Source organism: Nematostella vectensis, chromosome 3 (assembly GCF_932526225.1).
Source record: "Nematostella vectensis chromosome 3, jaNemVect1.1, whole genome shotgun sequence".
In the NCBI taxonomy this organism is placed as follows: domain Eukaryota; kingdom Metazoa; phylum Cnidaria; class Anthozoa; order Actiniaria; family Edwardsiidae; genus Nematostella; species Nematostella vectensis.
In genome coordinates, this window is record NC_064036.1 from 9,343,304 (window position 1) to 9,366,256 (window position 22,953).

The 22,953-nt window shown below is 39.6% G+C and overlaps 1 protein-coding gene and 1 long non-coding RNA gene across 6 annotated transcripts; both read right to left on the reverse strand.

Annotated features, from left to right (window-relative positions):
• Window positions 1-1,411: 1,411 nt before the first annotated feature.
• Window positions 1,412-2,631, reverse strand: LOC116618723. Its single transcript, XR_004296312.2, has 2 exons — window positions 2,513-2,631; window positions 1,412-2,283 (listed from the first exon to the last, which is right to left on the reverse strand). It is a non-coding gene; the product is annotated as an uncharacterized LOC116618723 (long non-coding RNA).
• A 1,606-nt stretch (window positions 2,632-4,237) lies between these two features.
• LOC5513203 (recombining binding protein suppressor of hairless) lies at window positions 4,238-22,567 on the reverse strand. Of its 5 annotated transcripts, none has more exons than XM_032382777.2 (16): window positions 22,463-22,567; window positions 20,913-21,020; window positions 10,644-10,827; window positions 10,256-10,402; window positions 9,888-10,083; window positions 9,448-9,519; window positions 9,315-9,368; window positions 9,194-9,242; window positions 8,623-8,760; window positions 8,220-8,332; window positions 7,983-8,051; window positions 7,199-7,270; window positions 6,945-7,017; window positions 6,657-6,739; window positions 6,371-6,474; window positions 4,238-6,089 (listed from the first exon to the last, which is right to left on the reverse strand). In XM_032382777.2, the coding sequence occupies exons 2-16, from the start codon at window positions 20,950-20,952 to the stop codon at window positions 5,879-5,881; spliced, it is 1,605 nt and encodes a 534-aa protein (XP_032238668.2). In that variant the 5' UTR covers window positions 20,953-21,020; window positions 22,463-22,567; the 3' UTR covers window positions 4,238-5,878. The 5 variants fall into 5 exon arrangements, with proteins under 5 accessions (XP_032238668.2, XP_032238667.2, XP_032238666.2 ...); XM_032382776.2 differs by lacking the exons at window positions 20,913-21,020; window positions 22,463-22,567 and adding exons at window positions 14,063-14,435; window positions 14,506-14,821; XM_032382775.2 differs by lacking the exons at window positions 20,913-21,020; window positions 22,463-22,567 and adding exons at window positions 14,063-14,366; window positions 14,476-14,821.
• Window positions 22,568-22,953: the final 386 nt, after the last annotated feature.

Below are 22,953 nucleotides of genomic sequence, written 5' to 3' on the forward strand. Positions count from 1 at the left end.
GCCCAAGATATAACGATCTGATTCACACTGTGGCTCCTCTAAACCATCCCCCGCTCCAACGCTCCGTTCACATTGTGATTCTCTTGAGTATTTGTCGTCTGATACGCTGAGTTTGTAGTTCGGGCTTACAGAATTGCTACTCAATGTTTCACGTACAATTTCGTCACTGTCCGGTCCAGGGCTACTGTCCAGTCTACGGCTGTTGTCCGGGACTGGCGCCACGTTTATCAATCTCAGATTCACCTCGTCCCAATCATCAGCCGACTTTTCCCTCTGTGTTATCGCCCACGTGTCCGATGGGCGTGACCCATCAGCGCTGTGTGATGGGAGGTACACCCTGATGTTATTTCCGCTCCGTGCTGAATGGCCAAGGTGCGCGAGACACTCGTTCGATTGCTTGAATTCGAAGTTGTGCAGTTTAAACAGCCCGTCGTCGCTATCGTTTGGTTCTACCCCAAGCTCAGAATCACTCACGTTAATGTCTCTGTACCGAGCTTGCCTATTCTCAGGTCTGGATAGTGGAACGCCCATGACAAACTCAGCTAACCATGTAATAACTTGAAAAAAGCAGTAGCTCTTAACTCGAGATGGAATGTTTCTTTTACGTTTGTGACGTCATAATTTGGGAAACGAAAAGCATAGACCTATACGAAGTAAAATTCCATTGCTTATTGACAACATCAAAATTGGTATTTGGACCGTGCTTCATATAAGTGTTCCGTCTTCGTTATTTTTTATTCAGCTTCTATCGCGTTCTCGCAAAGCTCCGTATTTTGTGCAATACGCGAGCTGCCTACAAATCACGTGACTTTGTGGGAAGGCAAGCTCGCACGCGCTAGGTTTTGGCGGCAAAATCACGGCAAAATAACAACAAAAAGCAACTGGCGTGACGGGCGCAGCCATTTCTGTGCACAGCTCGCTTGCACACCTCGACCTCACAGACTAATGCAGGAACGATTGCCTCCTTTCTCGGTGAAATTGCAAAATGTCCTAAGAATTTTGGCTATGCGCGAAAAAGGCCTTCTTGGCGACATTGAGATTATATTGAGAAAACAAACCCACAGTTTCAGGCTTATTTTACTTTACATATTTACAAAATGTTAAATCCTTTATAAATATCTTAGAGGGGTTTTCATTGATCTGTGAATTGTTAAGGAAACACGACAAAACGAAGACAATGAAACAAATGTGAAAAACAACGATATTATAAAACAACGTTAATAGGAATCACAGATATATTAGAACTCTTTCTCTTTTACTAGAGTTGGTAGAGGAGACTCTTCCTCCCGTAGGCGGGGGGGGGGGGGGGGAGGGGGGTGGTTCGGTTACTCGCCCTAGCTGGCAACAAACATTAATGTTAATCGAATGTCAGGAAATGACCTCTCCCTCCTCATTAATCCACCTACAAAACTTCAAAAAATAATAGCAAAATTTATTGCCAAAATCACTTCGTTACGAAGCCCATTAACGTTGTAGTCCTTCATCGCATGTGAAACTATCTTAATTTTATTTGGAACTCATCCCATGTACACAATCTGTATAAGGTCCAAATAAAAAGTATGTATGTATATGTATGTTTATAGCTCACAGTGGTACTCTATTTTCCTTAAATAGAGTGGACCTTCCAGTCCAGTGGGGTGGTTCTTCCGAACCCCCCCCCCCCCCTGGCTACTGGCCTGTCCTCTATCATCCCTGCTTTTCCTAGATTCTATTACAATGGAATTCTTTGACCCATTATTAGCCTATAGCCTGTGCCTCGAATACCACGTGAGGCAGGGCCTTTAAAGCCTTACTATTTTGTACCACTTTCACTAAATCTGTTGTGGAATTCTGCGGTTGTTGGAATCAAACACTCTGTGCGTGTCTAGCCTATGAGCCAAGGATCATTCGATATGTTCTCCAGGTCGACTTTCCAGAACGCCTCTTTCTCGAGAAGCCTCTGTAGAAGTTCAGATGCACCTTGACAGAAAATGGTTATGTGTGTTTTGCAATCAGAGGCAGTGGGAGGGAAGTTGGGGTACTTATTTGTTAGATACCGAAACAAACAATTGACGTCTGTTTAGTTATTTCACGCTTTTCCATTTTTCTGATACCCCATGTCTCAAGCATTAAAATTACCCTTTGAAATGAACTTGGGAATTTTGGAGGGGCTTGTTTGCCGCAGCTTTGGGCCCACTGAACGCCCGGGGCCTGTGATCATTTCGTAAAGGATGCAGCCCACACATTCGCCTCGCGGCGGTAGTCTGAGTGAGTCGTACTCGGGCGGACAGTATTGCATTTTGCCTGTCAAGAGAAACTGCCGTTGAATATACAGGTGTTATCAAAATACGCTAGCTACGTCTAGAAAATGATGTAACAAAAAAACAGCAGGTGCGCACCGAAGCACCTGTAAGAACCGAGAGGTTCCCATTTCATAACAGAATGGCTGACCAGGGTTGCTTGTATCTCTAGGGCTACGGGGAATGTCTGATATCGTTTTGTAGCGCGTAGAGATAAATTATGTTTGACTAACCTCTAAATTTGGACACCTTGGGGTCTGCGTGGGGACCTGTAGCGAATCCAAAGTCAATAAGTTTGGCGCGAATGCACACTCGGTGACGGATGCTTCACTGCTGGACGCGACGCTGTTTGAAGAGCATTCGGTTGAGGGAAGAGCCACTGACCCGCCCTCGCTACACCCTGGGCTCATAGAGACGCAAAAACCACACACGTCTTTTTAACAAGTTGTTTTTTTATTTTTCACTAGTTTTGTTTTTCGCCCTATGTTTACCGTAATTATCATCAGGGACAAATAAAGAGCTTGGGCTACCAGTGCTAGAGAGTGGCACCGTAAGTAATCGCGTCGCAAAAGTATACGCAAATCGAAAAGGCGTTGAAAAGGATGGGGTTTACTTACGACAAGCTTTTCGCTTTCTTCGCCGTGGAAGCGATACCGCCGTGAGGACGGTCACTTCAAATGCAGGGGATAGGACCTGGGGTAAACACGAAACAAGTCGAAATTTTTATTCAATTCAAAGAAAAGAAGGGGATGGTATAGACATTTTATCGATATTAATCATATAGGTTTATTTCTTTGTTTATTCATCTTTTCATTGGCAGAGAATGTCCAGGTAACTCAAGTATAGTCCATCACTATACCCTTCTTGTCTCGTATGGCGGGCGGTTTGCTGACGTGCCGGATGGCTGTCTGATCTTATTTGACGGACGAAGAGACTCGCCACTTTCTCTTCAAAAAAAAAATCTTATTTCTTAGATACTCACGTATTTCTATGACTTTCAGACATGGCTTTTGGTTTTTTTTTTTTTTTCGTTTCTTTTGGCAGAAGCAAAGTTTGTGCGTCTTGCCTCACCAAAGTTGTAGCGTGAAAAAATAATGGTCAATCACGCGAGTGCATCGCGTTACCATGGCGGGAAAAAATGCGCGGGTGCGCGAGATAGAGAACTAGCGGTGCGCGTGCGCAAAAGGTGCAAGTGAAAAGGTGAATAGCCACAGTCGTGGAATGCACGCTCACGAAAGAGTTGACAGTATATCCTAGAGGCACTCTCAGACCATTCCGTTTGTCCTGCACACGTGGTTATACCCCCTGGTGCCAGCAGCTAGTCGCGTCACGGCAACCTCACCGGTACTTGTTCGTCGCGCTACCGGCGGTGTGACAACCCCTGGAATGCACAGTTGTAGTGATCCATACCAGAGGCCTTATCACATGTACGTATTTTCTCTTGCAACTTCTCGCAAAAAAGATGAATTGCAAGTCGCACGCGCGTTTTCTTACGTGTGACCAGAAGCTGATCTAGGGGGAGGGTTTAGGGGGTTTAAAACCCCTCTTTGGGCTGCCAGAAAGCCATACGTAACAAAACAATGCCCCCTCCTCCCTTTGTCACTAAACCAAACACAGCTAGATACTCCCCTGGTAACAACCCCTATGCAATTAGTTTTTCTTCTCACAAAGTCGCACGAAAAGTAGAATTCACTTCTTTCCGCAACAACTTTCTTCAATTTGCAAAAACAAAAAACTTCGTGTGGCATGGCGGGTGCGAGAAAAGTTGTAACTGAAAGTGTGCGTGTGATAGGGCCTTAAGAGTTGACAAGTTGTAACTGAAACCTTTCCCCAAAGGCTAAATTTCTACGCAATCAAACAAGATGCGCTATGTTTATGGATTGAATTTGAGTTTGCGGATCACCACCCCGTACGATTTGTTGCAAACCAGCAAGACATAACAAAGACGACTAAGAGAATTGTATCATAATGTTTTTATTTATACGGGATCAGACCATACAAAATAATTCCCAGGTCTTCTGTATAACATAGTCATTTGTGTTGTAATAAAATGCAATAGCTATCCTGATAATCTGTTGACGGTAGATCATCAAAGTAGTTTTTTTTAATCAAATAATATATCTGGTGTCGCATTCAAGAAGTCTCCCTCCCCTCCCAACAAACTAAAAAGCGGTTGATAACTGAATTCATCGTGTCGTGATGACCCAAGTTTTACGTTTCGTCAATCGGTTTCTCTCTTTTATCTTGCATGCAGAGCCAAATGGTTTCTGGGGCGATATTGAAATCATGCAACGCACGAGTTTGATGGCTGACTGATGGCTACATCAAGGTCACCGCGACACAACAAATTTGAATGTAAGTATTCTGCGGAATGCAATCATGCCAAACATAAATCGCGAATTCATGAGTAGTATTTCCGTATATAAAATCTCGATTGACAGAAATCAGAGCATATACCTTTATCTTCTAGTTCGCAAGAATACTTAAAACCGCTGGAGTAAGCAATCTTGGCATTTCGCTGAATGTACTGGTGAAGCCAGATGCTGGCTAAGTGAGGTCGACTCCGTCAACACTAACGTACATCTGAGTATTATAGATACATTTGACTAACTAAATAATCTACCAGGCCCTTCCTGACCTATGCGCATGCGTCGCCATGGTATTGCCGCTGATTCAAGGATTTGCGAGCCCATACATGTCTAGCACACCCGCTTGGTGCGTCTTCCTTAGGGTGTGGGAATGATGTCATCAAAATAGCAACAGCCCTCCCTATGAAAAAGGGTCAAACCACTAAAACGGGCCGATAAACTGAACGTCCGACAGGAGCTCAATGTCCGTCAGCTGAGGCCATGCCCCGGTACAGGATACGCATTAAGGCTTTCTGGTCTTCTAACACGTCCAAACTATGTACACTATCGAGTTAGCAGGGTTATAAAGACGCTCCCAATTTAGAAGGCCTTTGTTACTTAGAATAACCTCTTTGAACTAACAATAACTTTAATGTTTTATACAATACTTATGATAGGGCAGACGTCACCACCGCGTGTAGAATATGCATGGTCTCTGATCCGAGTATGAAATATGCACTATGTAAAAGCAGTATTTACACGAAGAAATCGCGTACGATAATCAAAGAGATGGAAGTCTAGCACGTGAAAATAAATGTGTCCATCAAATTCAAACGTGAAAATCAAATAGACGTTGACTGTACCCCTGTTGTTGCACTTTGTAACGTATGTACTGATGTTTCCAGCGTTCGTGTGTTGCAGGAGCGAAAAAGCAGTTGTTTACAACCATGTCTGTAATGAGGCCGGACAGGGCACCGGACACCCGAACGTCCGGTAAAACACCAAATTAGGAGAGAATGACCAGTATTAGCATAGCGCAGCCTGAAGAGCGTTTAAGGAAGCATCAAAGTCTTTGGCTCTTTGAGGTTTGTTATGCCATCTCTCAGTGGTTATTATCCTCTTTTTTTTCGTGAGCGACATGTTGAGAACAGTATACAATTATTCCCTGTGCTGATTCTTGGAGCATAGATCCCTGCACTTCCTGAAGCTCTGATATATACTTTTCGCAATACCGACTCTTGTAGCCCACTGTTATAACTCCCCTCGTAATAATGAGTCGGCAACTGAGAGTGCCGGACGTTCAACTGGCTCGGGAGTGTAGGTGAACGTTAGACCAGTAGGATAGATCACACCATCACATCTTACTAGGCTCACTGCAACCTCCGTTGGCTGCCGGACAAACCTCCATCCGCCCCGTATAGCCGAGATGTCCGGTACAACGCACAGAAGACTTTCTCCGCATCTGGTAGAAGAAATTGAAACAATATAAGAACCTTTTAAATGTGCAAGTTAAGACATCTTTTAAAAGGACAAAAACGTACATCTATTCAAGTCACAAATTACATACAACCTTTTTTGTGTGTTATCCAAACTACTTCTTCGTATCATTAATCTAAGATAAGTCTCATGGTGCATCATGTTGAGACGTATTGCAAAGAAGGTTGCCAAAATTTCCTATGTGTTTTGGTCAGTTGGTTGAATGATATTGTTGCTGTTTGCATGGAGTTGCAAGGGAGGTCTTACCTGTACATCGTCTCAGCCTCAACATCTCCAAACCACACCTTGAGGTTTGCCGTGAAGTTCTCTCCCGTTAGCTCCAACATCGCAACATCTCCCCCGCCATTAAGCTGAAAATAACAGAGTTCCCGTTACATTCAAGCAACAGTGGCCAACATTGCGGGCAAAATAGTGTTGGAAAATAGTATGTCGATGTTATTTAAGAAACAACAGCCTTAACATAAAACTCTAAGCACCATTCCTCCCATGTGGCTAGCGTTCATGGAGTTTGTGCAAATATGACTATACTCACTTGAAGGTGACTCACAAATGGAACCGGAGTCACAGGAGAGCGAACAGGACCCATACCCTCATAGAAGTTACACTCTGCTTTGTCTAAAAACATACAATTATTACATGTTTAGCGCATTAAACATTACAGGCATTTGATTTCATTGCATTATAATTGAATTACCAGTACTTATAAATGATTGAATTTACCTAGACTTATAAATCACTGAAATACCTATTATTACAAATGTTTGAATTGCCTGTTATTATAAATGACTGAATTTCCTGTTATAATAAATGATTAAATTACCTGTACTTATAATTGTCCATGATGCTCCATCATTTATCATTTCTTTATTGCTTTCTTTGGGACAGGGAGTCGCCTAAATCACACAAAATAGTCAACTTAACATTTCTATACATGGGATATAAGGTTACCTAAAGCACACATAGATAGTTAACTTACATTTCTATACATGGGATATAAGGTTACCTAAAGCACACATAGATAGTTAACTTACATTTCTATACATGGGGCATACATGAGGTATGTTGTGATCTTACCTGGAACTGTATTATTCTTTCTTGAGACAAACACAAATACATGCGCTCTGTGTCTTTCATGTAAAATGCAACCTTTAAAGAAATTAACACCATTAGAATGGGATTAATGACTGGGGTTATGGTGCATGCCAGGATATGAGAGTTAATGACAGAGGTTACGGTGCATGACTTATGACGTGAGAGTTAATGACAGAGGTTAAGGTGCATGACTCATGACATGAGAGTTAATGACTGGGGTTATGGTACATGACTCATGACGTGAGAGTTAATGACAGAGGTTATGGTGCATGACTATGATCTAAGATTAATGACTGGGGTTATGGTGCATGACTATGATGTAAGATTAATGACTGGGGTTATGGTGCATGACTATGACGTGAGAGTTAATGACTGGGGTTATGGTGCATGACTTGTGACGTAAGAGTTAATGACTGGGGTTATGGTGCATGACTATGATGTAAGATTAATGACTGGGGTTATGGTGCATGACTTTTGACATGACAGTTAACGACTGGGGTTATGGTGCATGACTATGATGTAAGATTAATGACTGGGGTTATGGTGCATGACTATGATGTAAGATTAATGACTGGGGTTATGGTGCATGACTATGATGTAAGAGTTAATGACAGAGGTTATGGTGCATGACTATGATGTAAGATTAATGACTGGGGTTATGGTGCATGACTATGATGTAAGATTAATGACTTGGGTTATGGTGCATGACTATGACGCGAGAGTTAATGACAGAGGTTAAGGTGCATGACTTTTGACATTATTTTACCTTATGTAACTGTGACACTGGGTCATCAGCATCTAGCAGTGACGTCTGTTTGTCCACTTTCCTTACAATCTATAAAAAATACCACCATTATAGAACCTTAGTGTCTAGCTTCACAATGAAAATACCTAGACCTTGATAGTATGTTCATGGAAGTGGGCCAACTCCCTTACCCCACTCCCTGTCAACAAAAACATATCAGGAGGACAATGATAAATATTAATTACAATTCTGACTTACAAGTCTTGGTAGAGCCATCCCAGTAACAGAACAGACAAGCTTGACAGTGGAGCCATAGTGAATATAGCCTTCTCTTACAGTAAATTCCTCACTTTCTGACTCTTCATCATCCACTAAACATAATGCAATGAAAGATTATTACACAACATCCCACTAATAATAGCTTTTAATCATTTATACAGGTGCTATAACAGGGAAGACCCAAAACAACATGGCAAAGGACTGTGAAAAGGGAGAGAGGCAAGGCGGGGTAGAGGAACTGGGACAAGGTGCGGTCAAAAGCAGCACACAGGAAAAAGTGGAAAAGCACTGTGAAGGCCCTATGTGCCACACGGCACGAGGAGGACAGGTAACAGGTAACAGGTGCTATCCTGTATCAAGTACTGTGTCTGGTAATACTCACACAGATGTATAGTGAAAGCTCCCCATTGCTGGCTGCTTGCATGGAAGTTTCCATTCTCTACATGCAGATACCGAGTGCTAACAGTCTGAGAGCGGAGTCTGTTGAACAGGGCTACTGTAGAACCAGACTGAATACACACTAAAACACAAAACATGCAATCAAATCAATTACCTGCACTTTAATATTATAGCCTATGTTTGGTTTAGTTACTAGCTAAATCTCTAGTTTGGGAACTTTGAATCTTAGTAATAAGTGATGTTAAACCAAAGTCTAGAGGCCATGTGCAAATATAAAAAAATGTTTTCCTTTAAAAGCAGGCGCGTACACAGGGGGTGCAGGGTGCACGCCCACCCTGCACCCCCTGTGTACGCGCCTGCCTGTGAACCTTCAATACTATGCTTTCCTTCCCCCCCCCCCCCCTCGGGCGGATCGGACGCGCCTTAAAATTACTGATCAATAGTCATTCCAATATGGATTGTATTTAATCACATACATGATATTATGATTGGTATATGTTATTTCAAATAGTGTTCCTGATAGCATAATACATTAAAGTCAATGCTCTACTCACAGTCTGCATTCTTTAATGATTGCTTCTTTTTAGATGGCTTGGATATGACCTAGAAAGAGGCATTTATGTTAGTTAGACATACTGCTAGTAACAATCCTAGTCTAAGTCCATAAATAGATACCTTTATTCTCTTTGAGTTAAAAATGCCAACATGGTCACCATTTGGGTAGAGCAACTGGGAAGATAAATAAGAAAACATCTATTTTAATATCATGCATTGACATATGAACTGCAAACAAATAGTTTGATGTTACCTTGACTGATAGCTCAAAATGTTTTCTTTTGTCGGAGTCCGAAATAAATAACGTTTTGGCAGCACCGTATCCCTAAAATTGAAAAACAAAGAAGTTAAAATTTGAAAAAAAAGCAAATTTTATTAGTTCTTGCAGAACATAGTTTTTTACACAGTTTGAGAGCAGATCAAGTTCTTACAGGTACCTTATCATGATTTGTACTATTTTTTTCCAAGTCTATCCACAAATCTCACAGGTATTTCAGATTTATTTTGAAATCAAATGAATTTTTTGTTATTATTTGTGTTGAACGTTTACAAAAAAATGTAGTTTTCAGCCAACTTCCCTCTAAAGGTAATTACTGAACAATGTTTTAGAGCTTGGTGCAAATAAAAATAACAAATAAAAATTATATAATTGTCATAAATGTAGATGATACCAAGCGGCGTCTTCAGCATTACCCATAAGGCATGCTCCTGTCGCACCTTTTCTTCTATAATTAGTTGTTGCATTTCTTGCTCACTGCTATTGCCGATTCCAATAAAAGCCACTGGTTGTTGATTGTTTCCATCATCTTCCCCAGCCTGTTGCAGAAGCCGTTGCCGATTACGCCAGCCCTCACCAAACAAATAGACACACGGTGGGGGGCAGAAGAATCTACAAGCAAAGAAAAAAGTCTTACACCAAGAAGTTGATATGAATAGCAATTATTCAAGGGAATAGTTGCATAGATGAGGACTCTTATTACCAATGGGACCATTGTTTTTTATTTAATACAGGAAGGTTTATCATTCAATCTTATTCAATGTATTACCAAAGCTGGACTGACCTTTTCTCATTCCCATAAGATTTCTGAGCAACTTTGGCATGGAATATCACCACAGTTTGTAGGCCATTTCTGTGGACTACATCAGTGAGATATCTGTCCATGGCAGCTTTTGTCAACTTGGTTGGTATGTATGGACAGAAGGGGATTCTAAGGAGCAAGTTATAAGTTATATTCAGGGTAAAAGTCTAACAAACTAATCGTATTTGGCAATGGAACAAAATCTTCAAAACATGTTTAAGCATATTGAATGTAGTCATACAAATATTTGATGATGGTTGGTTGTCAAACACACTTGTTCAGCAACTGATTTTGTCATGAACATGATACACTTGTGATGATACATCCTGCACTATGGGTGTAAGGCGTGGCACCTGCCCCTCCTAGTTACCTTGAACTCTCATTGTGCAAGCATTCTTCATCATCAGGTAGTGGAGAGGGTGTTGTGGGTGGGCTTGGCTGTCCGGCAGTCATGTTAATAGGAGCTAGACCCCTGGTCTCTGGGCTTGCTAATGCATCATGACCGTGCTTTGGAGTTGATGAGTATACACCCACCCTGTGGTAGGGGTCCCTTCCTATACATACAAAAAAATGTCACCAAAAGAAAGGCTTAAATAAAGGTCCCTTCTTATATACACAATAACCATGTTTCCTTAAAATTAAAGCTAAATTATGGTTCCCCTCCTTCATACATTTATACTTATAAATAACAATGATAAAACTTTTTTTATTGGGGTAGCATTAAATATCTAGAGATAATAAAACAATAAGTGCAACCAACAGCAAGGCTCATTTAAGGGAACGTTTCTAAACACAATAACTGTATTAACCCATTGACTCCTGGCTATTTTTTAGCTGAATTTACAAAATAACAGACTGACAGACAAGCATATTGGGAGAGTGTCCTAGGACATCATGAAGTCTATTGGGGCATAAATGAGTGCAGTGCTTATGGTTATTTGCAAGCAAAAATGGATTCATGGTGATGTTTTTTGTTTGGCTTTGCCTGGTTGAGAATATAATTTTCTAATGAATCACCACAGCTTTCCTAAATGCTGTCCTTTCTGAAACCAAATTGATTCAAGAATTGTTTACTCTGCTATTCTAGGCCTGTATGACCTGGAATTGATTTGTTTGGCTTTGGGTTGAAAAGACTTATAAAAAACCATCTGACTTTGGGGAGAGGAGTGTTGACTGGCCCTCCCCTCGTGAATTTTTGCCTGGATCTCCCAGAAGCTTTGCAATCCGTTACATTTACTGTGAGCAGATTAGATGACTTTTACCCCTCCTCCCATAGACATTTACTGTGAGCAGATCAGATGACTTTTACCCCTCCCCCCATAAACATTTACTGTGAGCAGATTAGATGACTTTTACCCCTCCCCCCATAGGCATTTACTGTGAGCAGATCAGATGACTTTTACCCCCCCCCCATAGACACTCACCGCGAGCAGATCAGATGACTTTTACCCCTCCCCCATAGACATTTACTGTGAGCAGATTAGATGACTTTTACCCCTCCTCCCATAGACATTTACTGTGAGCAGATCAGATGACTTTTACCCCTCCCCCCATAAACATTTACTGTGAGCAGATTAGATGACTTTTACCCCTCCCCCCATAGGCATTTACTGTGAGCAGATCAGATGACTTTTACCCCCCCCCCCCTATAGACACTCACCGCGAGCAGATCAGATGACTTTTACCCCTCCCCCATAGACATTTACTGTGAGCAGATTAGATGACTTTTACCCCTCCTCCCATAGACATTTACTGTGAGCAGATCAGATGACTTTTACCCCTCCCCCCATAAACATTTACTGTGAGCAGATTAGATGACTTTTACCCCTCCCCCCATAGGCATTTACTGTGAGCAGATCAGATGACTTTTACCCACCCCCCCCTATAGACACTCACCGCGAGCAGATCAGATGACTTTTACCCCTCCCCCATAGACATTTACTGTGAGCAGATTAGATGACTTTTACCCCTCCCCCCATAGACATTTACTGTGAGCAGATCAGATGACTTTTACCCCTCCCCCCATAGACATTTACTGTGAGCAGATTAGATGACTTTTACCCCTCCCCCCATAGACATTTACTGTGAGCAGATTAGATGACTTTTACCCCTCCCCCCATAGACATTTACTGTGAGCAGATTAGATTACTTTTACCCCTCCCCTCATAGACATTTACTGTGAGCAGATTAGATGACTTTTACCCCTCCCCAATAGACATTTACTGTGAGCAGATTAGATGACTTTTACCCCTCCCGCCATAGACATTTACTGTGAGCAGATTAGATGACTTTTACCCCTCCCCCATAGATATTTACTGTGAGCAGATTAGATGACTTTTACATCTCCCCCCATAGACATTTACTGTGAGCAGATCAGATGACTTTTACCCCTCCCCCATAGACATTTACTGTGAGCAGATTAGATTACTTTTACCCCTCCCCCATAGACATTTACTGTGAGCAGATTAGATTACTTTTACCCCTCCCCCCATAGACATTTACTGTGGACAGATAAGAGAACTTGTTTCCCATACCTGATCCCCCCCCCCCAAACACGCAAACACACTTGTACCCATGCCCTCTCCCTTCCCTGCCACACATTTAAACTTACTGCAGGTTAAACTTTGTAATAATTTTGAAAATATAAGAAGAGAGGTTACAGCATTATTAATTAAACAGAGAAAGAAGACCGTGTTTATCTCACTGCCCTTTGTTAGTATTGAATAAGACGCCGACGTAATGAAAATACTCAAACAAAAATATTAACAAAATCCACTAAAGATAGACTTCTGCCTTTATTAACATTAACAATTGCAACTCTTCCTTGAATCACATTTATTAAAGTCGTTTATTCAAATTAATATCCATTAACTGATGAAAAGTTGAATTCTTTAAACCACAAATTGGAGAAACGTAGGCCGACTTTAGTTTTAAGGCTCCTAGAAAAATTCAGCGGAAACCCAGCTATCTTTGTTATCACGAAGAAACCACGCAAAAACACGATTTGTAATGACTGCCCCAGTCTTTTTTTCCGCAACTGAAAACTTGACCTTTCTTGCTACTCAACGAGAAGCAACGAAACTCGACAAAGAAAAAAACATTGCGCGAATAACTAAAATATTAAGCTTACTTATATATCCTAAACTAAAGCATTTTATTCCGATATCAGAAGCCCCAAAATATATGAAAATACATCGAAAACAATAGAGTAAGTTATTTGCGTTCGTCATGTTTTATGCATACAATTGCACGTTTCCTCAAACTGAAAATATATACTTACCCAAAAGAAAATGTTAAACAAAATTGTCTCTTTGGGTCGATTTGGTAAACACTTACGACGAAAAACCCTTGAATGAGACAAAGCCTCTTGGACGCTGAGAAATTCGATTAAATTCATGAATTTTAAATCAGTCTGGGACGATAAGAATGCGTGAGAAAAAACAAGCCGTATTTCCCACAGTCTATTACGAGGGGCGTTTAGTGGTAAAGTTCAATTTACATAAAACTATTCAACATACGCATGTTGGGCAGCAAAGATATCGAACTAGACTGAACTCTAAAACTGACTTTTAACTAATAAACAGTTTCCCTGTCCTATAATTTAGTATATTAACTTCTTGTGTGTGGAAATGGGGGTTCAAGAACGTTTGATCAAATGAATAACAAAGGCGATCTTTGGTAAATTTGCTTCTTTCTCGGTGTTGGATTTCAAGAGCGACGGGTCACCGATCACCGAGAAATGAACAACACTGCGAACTAAAGTTTGGAGTGGAAAACACGAATACTTACGGTCGCGATGGCTTTCGGAAACTGGAACATAATTTCCTTGGACGTTAGATGAAATCTGTGCTTGGTAAAGAGCCGAATCAAGGCTGCCATTTGAAGGCGCCAACTCGTTCGGTGAGTAGCTGTCGAAGTGAAATCTTTTGATCGGTGGTTGCGGTGAAGTTAAACTTGAGGCTGCCCTACGCATCGGGCCGTTGTACGGATGAAACCCACTTATTTCTTCTAATGTATCGTCTCGAATGTGAATTCTGTCCGATTTTCTGCTTGAACTCGATAAAGAGGCCACCAAATTGGCGCTTCGAATCATCTACGAAGCACATCATAGAAGATGGTTAGTTCCCGGGGTCAATCTCAGTACAGAGACGAGTAGTTTAAACTGCGCTAGACAAATAGGAAATCATTCGATCAAAACATACCTTCAGTAAACGCCAATTTGGTTTGCTTACCTAGAGAGCCAATTAAATCAGTAAACGGCTGAGGCCAAGAAGCAAAACCCATTCATGCCAGCAACGTGCCTCGTCCGAAACAAGTTATTCCCCCGTTCAGTCCAAAATTGAGTTTGGAACAAGCAACTGCAAAGTTTACTCGGCATGAAAGAACTCCATCGACGCATTAACCGTAAACAGTTTTAGCGGGTTGGACGTGTAAACCGCAATGGAAAACAATTCACCGAAGTACGAGAACTTTGCATCAAGAGAAGATCTCAGTGATCGCGCTCGTCAGCTTTTATGATCGTGGGAACATTTCCTGCAATCTGAGGCCCGTGAGAATACGGCCCCATACCATATATGGCACGTATTTACAAATATATCGCCTCAAACAATGGTTGCACGCGACACGGCGACTACTCATAAATATGCATGAAGTTCGCCTAACATGTGGAGCTGTGAATAGAGGGGTGATGGGTGGTTCGGGATTGGCTGGATGACAATAGGGGTATCTAATCAGCTAAAACCGTCAGCTGTTGCTGAGGTGTATCTTCACACGGGAATAAAGCTTTTAACAATGACTTTAAACATCGCAGAAAACGAAAGATCATAGGCTAATAATGCCGCATTACATAAACGTTTAACAGTTTTTACTGAATAGTTCCGGCTCGGCATGCCAGTTCGTTTGTTTTGCTTGTATTCATTAAAACCGCTTTACTTTTGCTAGAAGTTCCACCAGCAACTAAATCCAAGACCTTTTGTTATGCTTCAATTACATGCTCCAAACTACACTTGCATAGAAAGCGACCAACACTACAGCCACCTTTGCTAGCCTTTGAATAAACCCATCCGATTGGTTGCTAAGGCCCGCTTTTGTCCATTGAGTCCCATGGCGGTGTGCTAGTCATTTGTGATATTTTATAACAAATTCCCATTTTCGTGCAAGAAAGAATCGTTTCTTAATGAATACCAAGTATTCCCATTCGTGTTCGCCCAATTTAATTTCTTCTGAGTAAAGATTGAAAGGTTAGCGAATTTCTATAAAAGTCGCACACACCAGTTAATTTTTGCGGGTATTTATGTGCCGAGTGCGGGTAAAAGATGCTAAAACATGCTTTTTTTATCTTTTTGGGGCTTCGAGAGGGCATCGGTAAGCCCCGGTAATTTACGGCTAGTTCGTGCGAGTTCGATGCGATTGTATTGGTGATAGCGCGAATTATCCGTTCCCCACAAGCTAAGATAGTCGAGATCTCAACACATGTCAGATAATGACTTTGATAAAGAAATTGAAACTTGGACAACATTAGATTAAAATAGGCACCCAATGGGCAAAAGCCTCTTGGTTATCAATAGCCATAGAAAAGTACGAAAGGATTTACACCAATTAACAACTGAGGTTCTTTGAATAGAGAGGAACATAGCAGCAAAGTGGTTTGAATTTTTACGTTAGCTGAAATGAAGATTTTATAGGAGAAGCCTTATAAGTTACATATAGTAGCGGATTTGAAACCTTGACTCTCAATTCACTTTTGTTAAAAACTCTATTTTTAAAGCACATTTTCCCCCACCCTCTTTTTTTGCGCAGCCTTTATTACCTGTTTTTTCTTTAGTTCAAAATGAAGAGAGACCGGAAATAAAGTTGATTTAATTAATGCAGACATTATAAAAAAGTGTTTCTTTCTCGGAGAGGGAGAGATAAGGATTAATGCTGATTTATTCAAAGTTCTTATCAAATTTTAATGCGCTCCTTTTACGCGGATAGCCTATTTCCCAGTTAACCCATACTAGTCAGATCTCTGCCAAAGGCGACCATGCCCTTCCATTTACACAGGAACCTCGACAAATGCCTAGAATTTGTGAAGGCGCGAGCATACCACGATTAGTTCACCCACACCTGGAGTATGCCGCTGGATCATGGGACCTCCATAACAAAAAAGACATCAGGATGATATAGTGTCCAGAGGCGGGCAGCTCGTTTTGTATGCACACAGGACAGGTGGGGGGGGGGGAGGGGGGTGGCTGGCTTTCTACAGCGTTTGGGATAGCCACCAATCGAGACAAGACGAAAATATTACCGCATGGTAGTATTTTACTCCTGTGTTTCAGACTGAAATTACCAGTCTATGTAAAGGCGACAAAATTTACAAGGAAGAGTGACAATTTATGCTGCATCCATCCTTGGCTGCGACGTGATAACTATTGATAGAGTTTCTTCCCGCGTTCTCAAGGGACTGGAAATCTTTGCACATTAAAAACGCAGTGGGAAACAATAAAAGGAACTGTTGGCTCTGCACCTTTCCATCCATACTTTTACTTTTACTTTTTCATTTATTCGTTTTTATTGTAACGTTATGATGTACCCGGATCACACGCTAGCAAACACTAAACCCTCACTTTTTAGTCCTGATGCGTTCTAAAATGCAGAATAGAATTGTACTGGTCATAGTAACAAACTTTTTATTACTATTAATCATAAGTGTTTATTCTTTTCCTCATAATTCATTGGGTATTATATTCTTATACAAACTAAAATTTAAGAACATCGTTAAGAACATAATCAGCCTTAGAATGTCCCAAAAATAAGAACGGCCCAGCCAAAACAAAAAATGAGACGTCCTTATAAAAAAGAGTGTATTTCTTTACACATGAGGTTGAGTGTTCAGTTGCTTGCAATGTACAGTTGGACATATTCGTATAGATTTAAAAGCGAAACAAATACCTCATATTTGAATTTCTAAAGCTACAAGGGCGTAATGCAACGAACAACTAACATCTCCCCAAACTGCACTTAGGTGCTGTTTTGAAGTGATTAAATTAAGTCTGCTATATATAAAAGGAACACGGTGTCGACGATGTCCCTGCTCACACAACTAAAACAATGGTCACACAGAAAGGCTGGGGCGGATCACAAAGAGAGGCTGAGGCGTATGACAAAAAAAGGCTGAGGCGTATCTAGGAGTTCGAAGAAAGTTGATCCAAAACAAGGGTTCCACGAAAGGGGGAGGCGGAATTATTGTTCTTCCGTGGATTTCTTTATATTTCTTGTTATTTTTAAGTCAAATATCTGAAAATACGAGGGGGCGGAGGCACGCTCATCACGACCACTAGATCGCCCCTGAAAGGTGCCAAAAGAACCTGGCAAAGGCAAGGCAAGGCAAGGCAATATAACTTTATTTATACCACACACAGAAATTACAGTAAGAAAATAAATAATAATTACAGATTTTGGGTATTGGCTGCCTAGAAGTAACTAAAAAGCTAATCTGGCTAGGCAGCACAAAATAGTTCAATTAAATGGAGCGTATAGCAAGGACGTACAAGGCACGAATACAAAATACATGAAAGCAGCAGCAAAATAAAATGCAATAAAACAAAAAAACTAGATAGAAGCTAATAATTTTCAAGGATTGAGGTCTTTATTGCAGCCTTGAAGCTAGGCAAACGCATGGTTTTGGTAGGTTCTTTGATGTTATTCCAAATTGAGGCACCTTTAAAACGAATATTAAACTTTCCATAATTAGTTCGAGGTAAAGGGAGGCAGTACGATGATTTAGAAGCCAGTCTTGTATTATATTTGTGCCTTGAAGCAACCGTAGTAAAAAAAGAATCAAAAGGAGTTGGAAGTAGATTCAAATTAAATTTGTACATAAATATTGTGTTTAAGTAATAGATTAGATCAGGAGATTTCAAGATATTTAGTTTTCTAAAGATAGGGAAGTATGTTCAATGTAAGATGAGAAAGTTATGATTCTAACAGCTTTCTTCTGTAAAATAAAAAGAGGCTTGATTGTTGATTCATATGTGTTGCCCCAAATAATAGCACCATAAGTAAGAAATGGATAAATTAGAGAATAATATAGCTGAGTGAGAATTGTTGGTGATACATAGTAACGCAGCTTTGCTATTATTCCGACCCCTCTGGAGATTTTCTTACTTAACTGGTTAATGTGCTCCTTCCAGTTAAGAAAGGAGTCAATAACTACACCAAGATATTTGATATTATTTTTTTGTTTAATGGTATTATTATTGATTGATAAAGAAATAGAACTAGCCAGCCTCTTTTGTGCTGGTCGAAAAATGACAAAATTAGTTTTACTGATGTTCAAAGCCAATTTATTTGCACAAAGCCAACGATTTATATTATACAGATCTGTGTTTACTTTGGTCTCTAAGGATGTCAATGAAGAATCGGCACAAAATAAATTGGCATCATCAGCAAATAAATGAAAGTCAAATAAGTTGGAGCAGTTATTAAAATCATTAATGTACAGAAGAAAGAGAAGGGGACCAAGTACTGAACCTTGAGGCACTCCACATGTTATTGGTAGTGGTGCAGATGACACATTACCAATAGAAACAAACTGTTGCCTGTTTGATAAGTAGGAAACAAACCATTCATAAGCTATGCCACGGATGCCGTATGAATAAAGTTTTGCTAATAATATTTTATGATCAACAGTATCAAAAGCTTTGCTAAAATCAAGAAATATGCCACAAGAGTATTGACCACCCTCAATTGATCTTTGGATTTTATCGGTAATAAGCAGAAGAGCATGTTCTGTAGAATGATTGGCTCGAAAGCCAAATTGATTTTTGTACAAAATATCGTATTTGTCTAGAAATTTTATGACTCTGTTATACATTAACCTTTCAAGTAACTGATTAAAAATAGATAATAATGATATTGGTCTAAAATTAGAAGTGTCAAAATGAGAGCCTGATTTGTAAATAGGTATGACACGTGCAATTTTGAAGGCATCAGGTACAATGCCAGAAGAAAAGGACAGATTGTATAATATCTCCAGAGGCCTTGAAATAATAGAGCTTAGTATTTTAAGAACTGTAATTGGAAGGCTAGAAGAACCACAAGCTTTACCTGATTTAATTCCTAAGATTATACTTCTAATTTCCTCTGTAGATGTGGGAGCTAGAAGAAAGCTGTTAGAATTAGCTGTTGGAAGAAATTCTGAAAATAAAGTGTTTACTTTTGGAATATTGTTGCTGATATTTCTGCCAACATTAGCAAAGAAGTAATTGAACTCATTTGCTATCTCATTTACATTGGTAAAAACCTTATTAGAAGATACAATTTTTGAAGGTGTGAAATGAGCCTTAGGCTTTAGCACGACAATTTCTTTTATCCCTTTCCAGATATTTTTTATGTTAGATTTGTTAAAATTAAAGTACTTTTCATAGTATTTTCTCTTACTTATTGCAATTAAATGGTTCAATTTATTTCTATAGATTTTGTATTTTTCAAAATGATATTGATTTCTAGATTTAATAAACTTCCTATAGAGCCTGTTCTTATAATTAATCGAAGTTCTGATGCCCTTGGATATCCAAGGTTTTGCTTTGAATTTAATTTCTTTTCTAGAAAGTTTTTTCATTGGAGCATGGGAATTAATTATTTCATTAGACTTAGCAAGAAAACAGGAAAAAATATCGTTAACATTATCCATACCATAAAACTGTAAAGACCAATCAATTTGGCTAAAATCATTAATTAAAGCTTCCTGATCCAACCTAGAATAGTCCCTTTGGTAGAAGTCATTTTTTGAGACATTGATATTAATTGAATCTATTGTCAGAAAATTGGGAAGATGATCTGTTAAGGGATAAACAATATTGCCACTACAAGTTTTATGTTCGAGCGAGTTAAAAAATATATTGTCTATGAGCGTGGCCGAATGATCAGTTATTCTAGTAGGTTGCAAGATCTGTGGCTGAAAAGAATATGAAAATAAAGTATTAAGAAATTCCCCTGTTAGTTGGTGGGAGTCTGAATTTAATAAATTCAAATTTATGTCACCTGAAAAAAGGCAGAGCTTTCCCTCCTTACTGATTTTGTCCATGGTTTTATAGAAATGTTCTAAAAAGGGGTCAAGAGAACTATTTGGATGGCGGTAAATAACTCCACATAATATGTTTTTGCTACCCTTATTATTTTGTATTTCAACCCATAAAGATTCTTGTTGATCATTTGAAATGGATAAGTCCTCCCTCAAAATGAAATTAAAAGAAACAGCTATAAATAAACCTACTCCCCCAACTGAAAATTTAGTCGGTTTCGATATATAAGTAAAACCTGGGAGAGAACAATTAGCAATATGCTCTCTACAGTCAGAATGCCAGGTTTCAGATAGAGCAATTAACTTAAAAGGATGATTTAAAGTAGAAAGCATATCTTGTAATTTATCAAAGTTTTTTGAAATACTTCTTATATTACAATGAAGAAGTGAGAGCGATTTGTCTGATAAATTTGAAAGAAAAGAACGAACGGCCAACTTACCTAAACCTGAATTGATTTTACCCAATTAAGAAGTGCAAGAATTTTTGATCCACCCTGTTATTGTTTTCCCAATGCAAGGCACGGCCCTTTCACGGCCCTGTTCGTGCCTCAGTGTGATGATATGTGTACTCACTTCGTTTTCTTCTCCGCCGTCTAGACTTGTCCTTATCCATCTTTTGAAGACTCGAAGTGCTGGTCCTTATAGATTGTGGAGCAGCAACCTGTCATGACTAGTGAGCACCTGTCAATCAAAGTATTTATATCTGTCAATCATATAAGTAAATCACCACTAGGTGGGGACGAAATGTTAACGCACGAAACTTCAGCAAAACTACTTTGTTTCGAAAATTTATACCATTTCAACCTTGTGTTGATTCACATACTTATTTCACCACGCCTATAAAGCAGACCACGTTGTTATCTGGTTATTCTACAGCTTGTTTTTATGGCTCTGTAAAAACAGAGTGGTTTCGCTGACGTTTCTGATTCGTTAGATTCGAATGTTTGTTCGTTGAGACCACCTGAAAACTGGATCCGTCTTTTTACTTCTCTAGGTGAGGTGCTAATCTTGATTTTCTTCTCAACGGACAGTACAGTCAAACCTCCATACAACGGATACAGTTTAACCTCAATATAACGGACAGTATAGTTAAACCTCCATATAACGGACAATACAGTTAAACCTCAATATAACGGACAGTATAGTTAAACCTTCATACAACGGACAGTAACGATAAATAAAGGAAAGTACAGTTAAGCCTCCATATAACGGACAGTACAGTTAAACCTCCATATAAAGGACAGTACAGTTAAACCTTCATATAACGGACAGTACAGTTAAACTTCCGTATAACGGACACTACAGTTAGACCTCCATATAACGGACAGTACAGTTGAACTTTTATATAACGGACAGAACAGTAAAACCTCCATATAACGGACAGAACAGTAAAACCTCCATATAACGGACACTACAGTTAGACCTCCACATAACGGACAGTACAGTAAAACCTCCATATAACGGACAGTACTGTTAAACCTCCAAATAACGAACAGTACAGTTAAACCTCCATATAACTGACAGTACAATTAGATCTTTACTTTTCATCTTTTTGTTGCATCTTAACTTGTCGTCTTTTTGTTGCATCCTAACTTGTCGTCTTTTTGTTGCATCCTAACTTGTCGTATTATGGTTGCATCTTAATTTGTCGTATTTTTGTTGCATCCTAACTTGTCGTATTATGGTTGCATCTTAACTTGTCGTATTTTTGTTGCATCCTAACTTGTCGTATTAAGCTTGCATCCTAACTTGTCGTATTTTTGTATCATTACTTGTCGTATTATTGTTATGTTAAGCATTAAAGATGGGATTATTAGAGCTTAACAAAATCTAGTTAATAACAATAACTTGAAACATAACTACATTCTCTTCTGGTTAATGTTACTTCAAATGTTCAATTTTAGTTCGATGTCGACATACAGACACATATCTTTATGTAGAGAAATGGAAGGAGACATGCAAGCTCACATGTTCTTAATATAACCATCATATTTTAACCATCATGCGTTATGTTGTCAGCTTCATTTAGCACATGATGCAGTTGAAGCAGAGATAAAAGCTATATTAGTTTCGAAAAAGTTCCATGGTGAAGGCGATGCCCCAAGTGGAATAAAGTGACTTACCTTATCTTTCTAAGAAAGTCAAGCAACGCAGTCTTTAAACCTTGTAAATTATCCAGATGATAATATTTCGGGTGCGTATTTTGTGGTGGGAGCTATTTCCCGTTTGACTTCGTCACGGTAGAGCAAGCTTCTGTTTGCACCAGCAATGTTATTAGCGCTCATGCACCGATTATTATTTAAATGGGCATTTTTCAGCGCTTACTTTTGTTATGAGACAAAAGGTATTACATGCATTGAAGGAGCTGTTATGTTACTCAAAAAAGGTTAAATCAATAAATACGAATTCCACCCTCTTCTCTTTCCTCTCGCCTCTTCTTGAATCACATCCCTATCAGCCCTTTGCACAGTTCTCTGATAAAAATCTAACCACCTCTGAAAGAACAAAAAGGATTTTTTTATGCCTTTGCAGTATCTCCACAGGACGTTTATTGTCGGATATGGCTATACCAGAGTGATCTAGCTTATAATTTTGAGTTTTGTCTACAAATAGC

Coding starts and splice junctions, on each gene's coding strand:
- LOC5513203 (XM_032382776.2), bottom strand. CDS start 14,366: ATGATTCGAAGCGCCAATTTGGTGGCCTCTTTATCGAGTTCAAGCAGA. Junction 9,243..9,314: donor TTAACTCAAAGAGAATAAAG/GTATCTATTTAT, acceptor GCCTCTTTCTAG/GTCATATCCAAGCCATCTAA. Junction 6,740..6,944: donor ATGGACAATTATAAGTACAG/GTAATTTAATCA, acceptor GTATGTTTTTAG/ACAAAGCAGAGTGTAACTTC.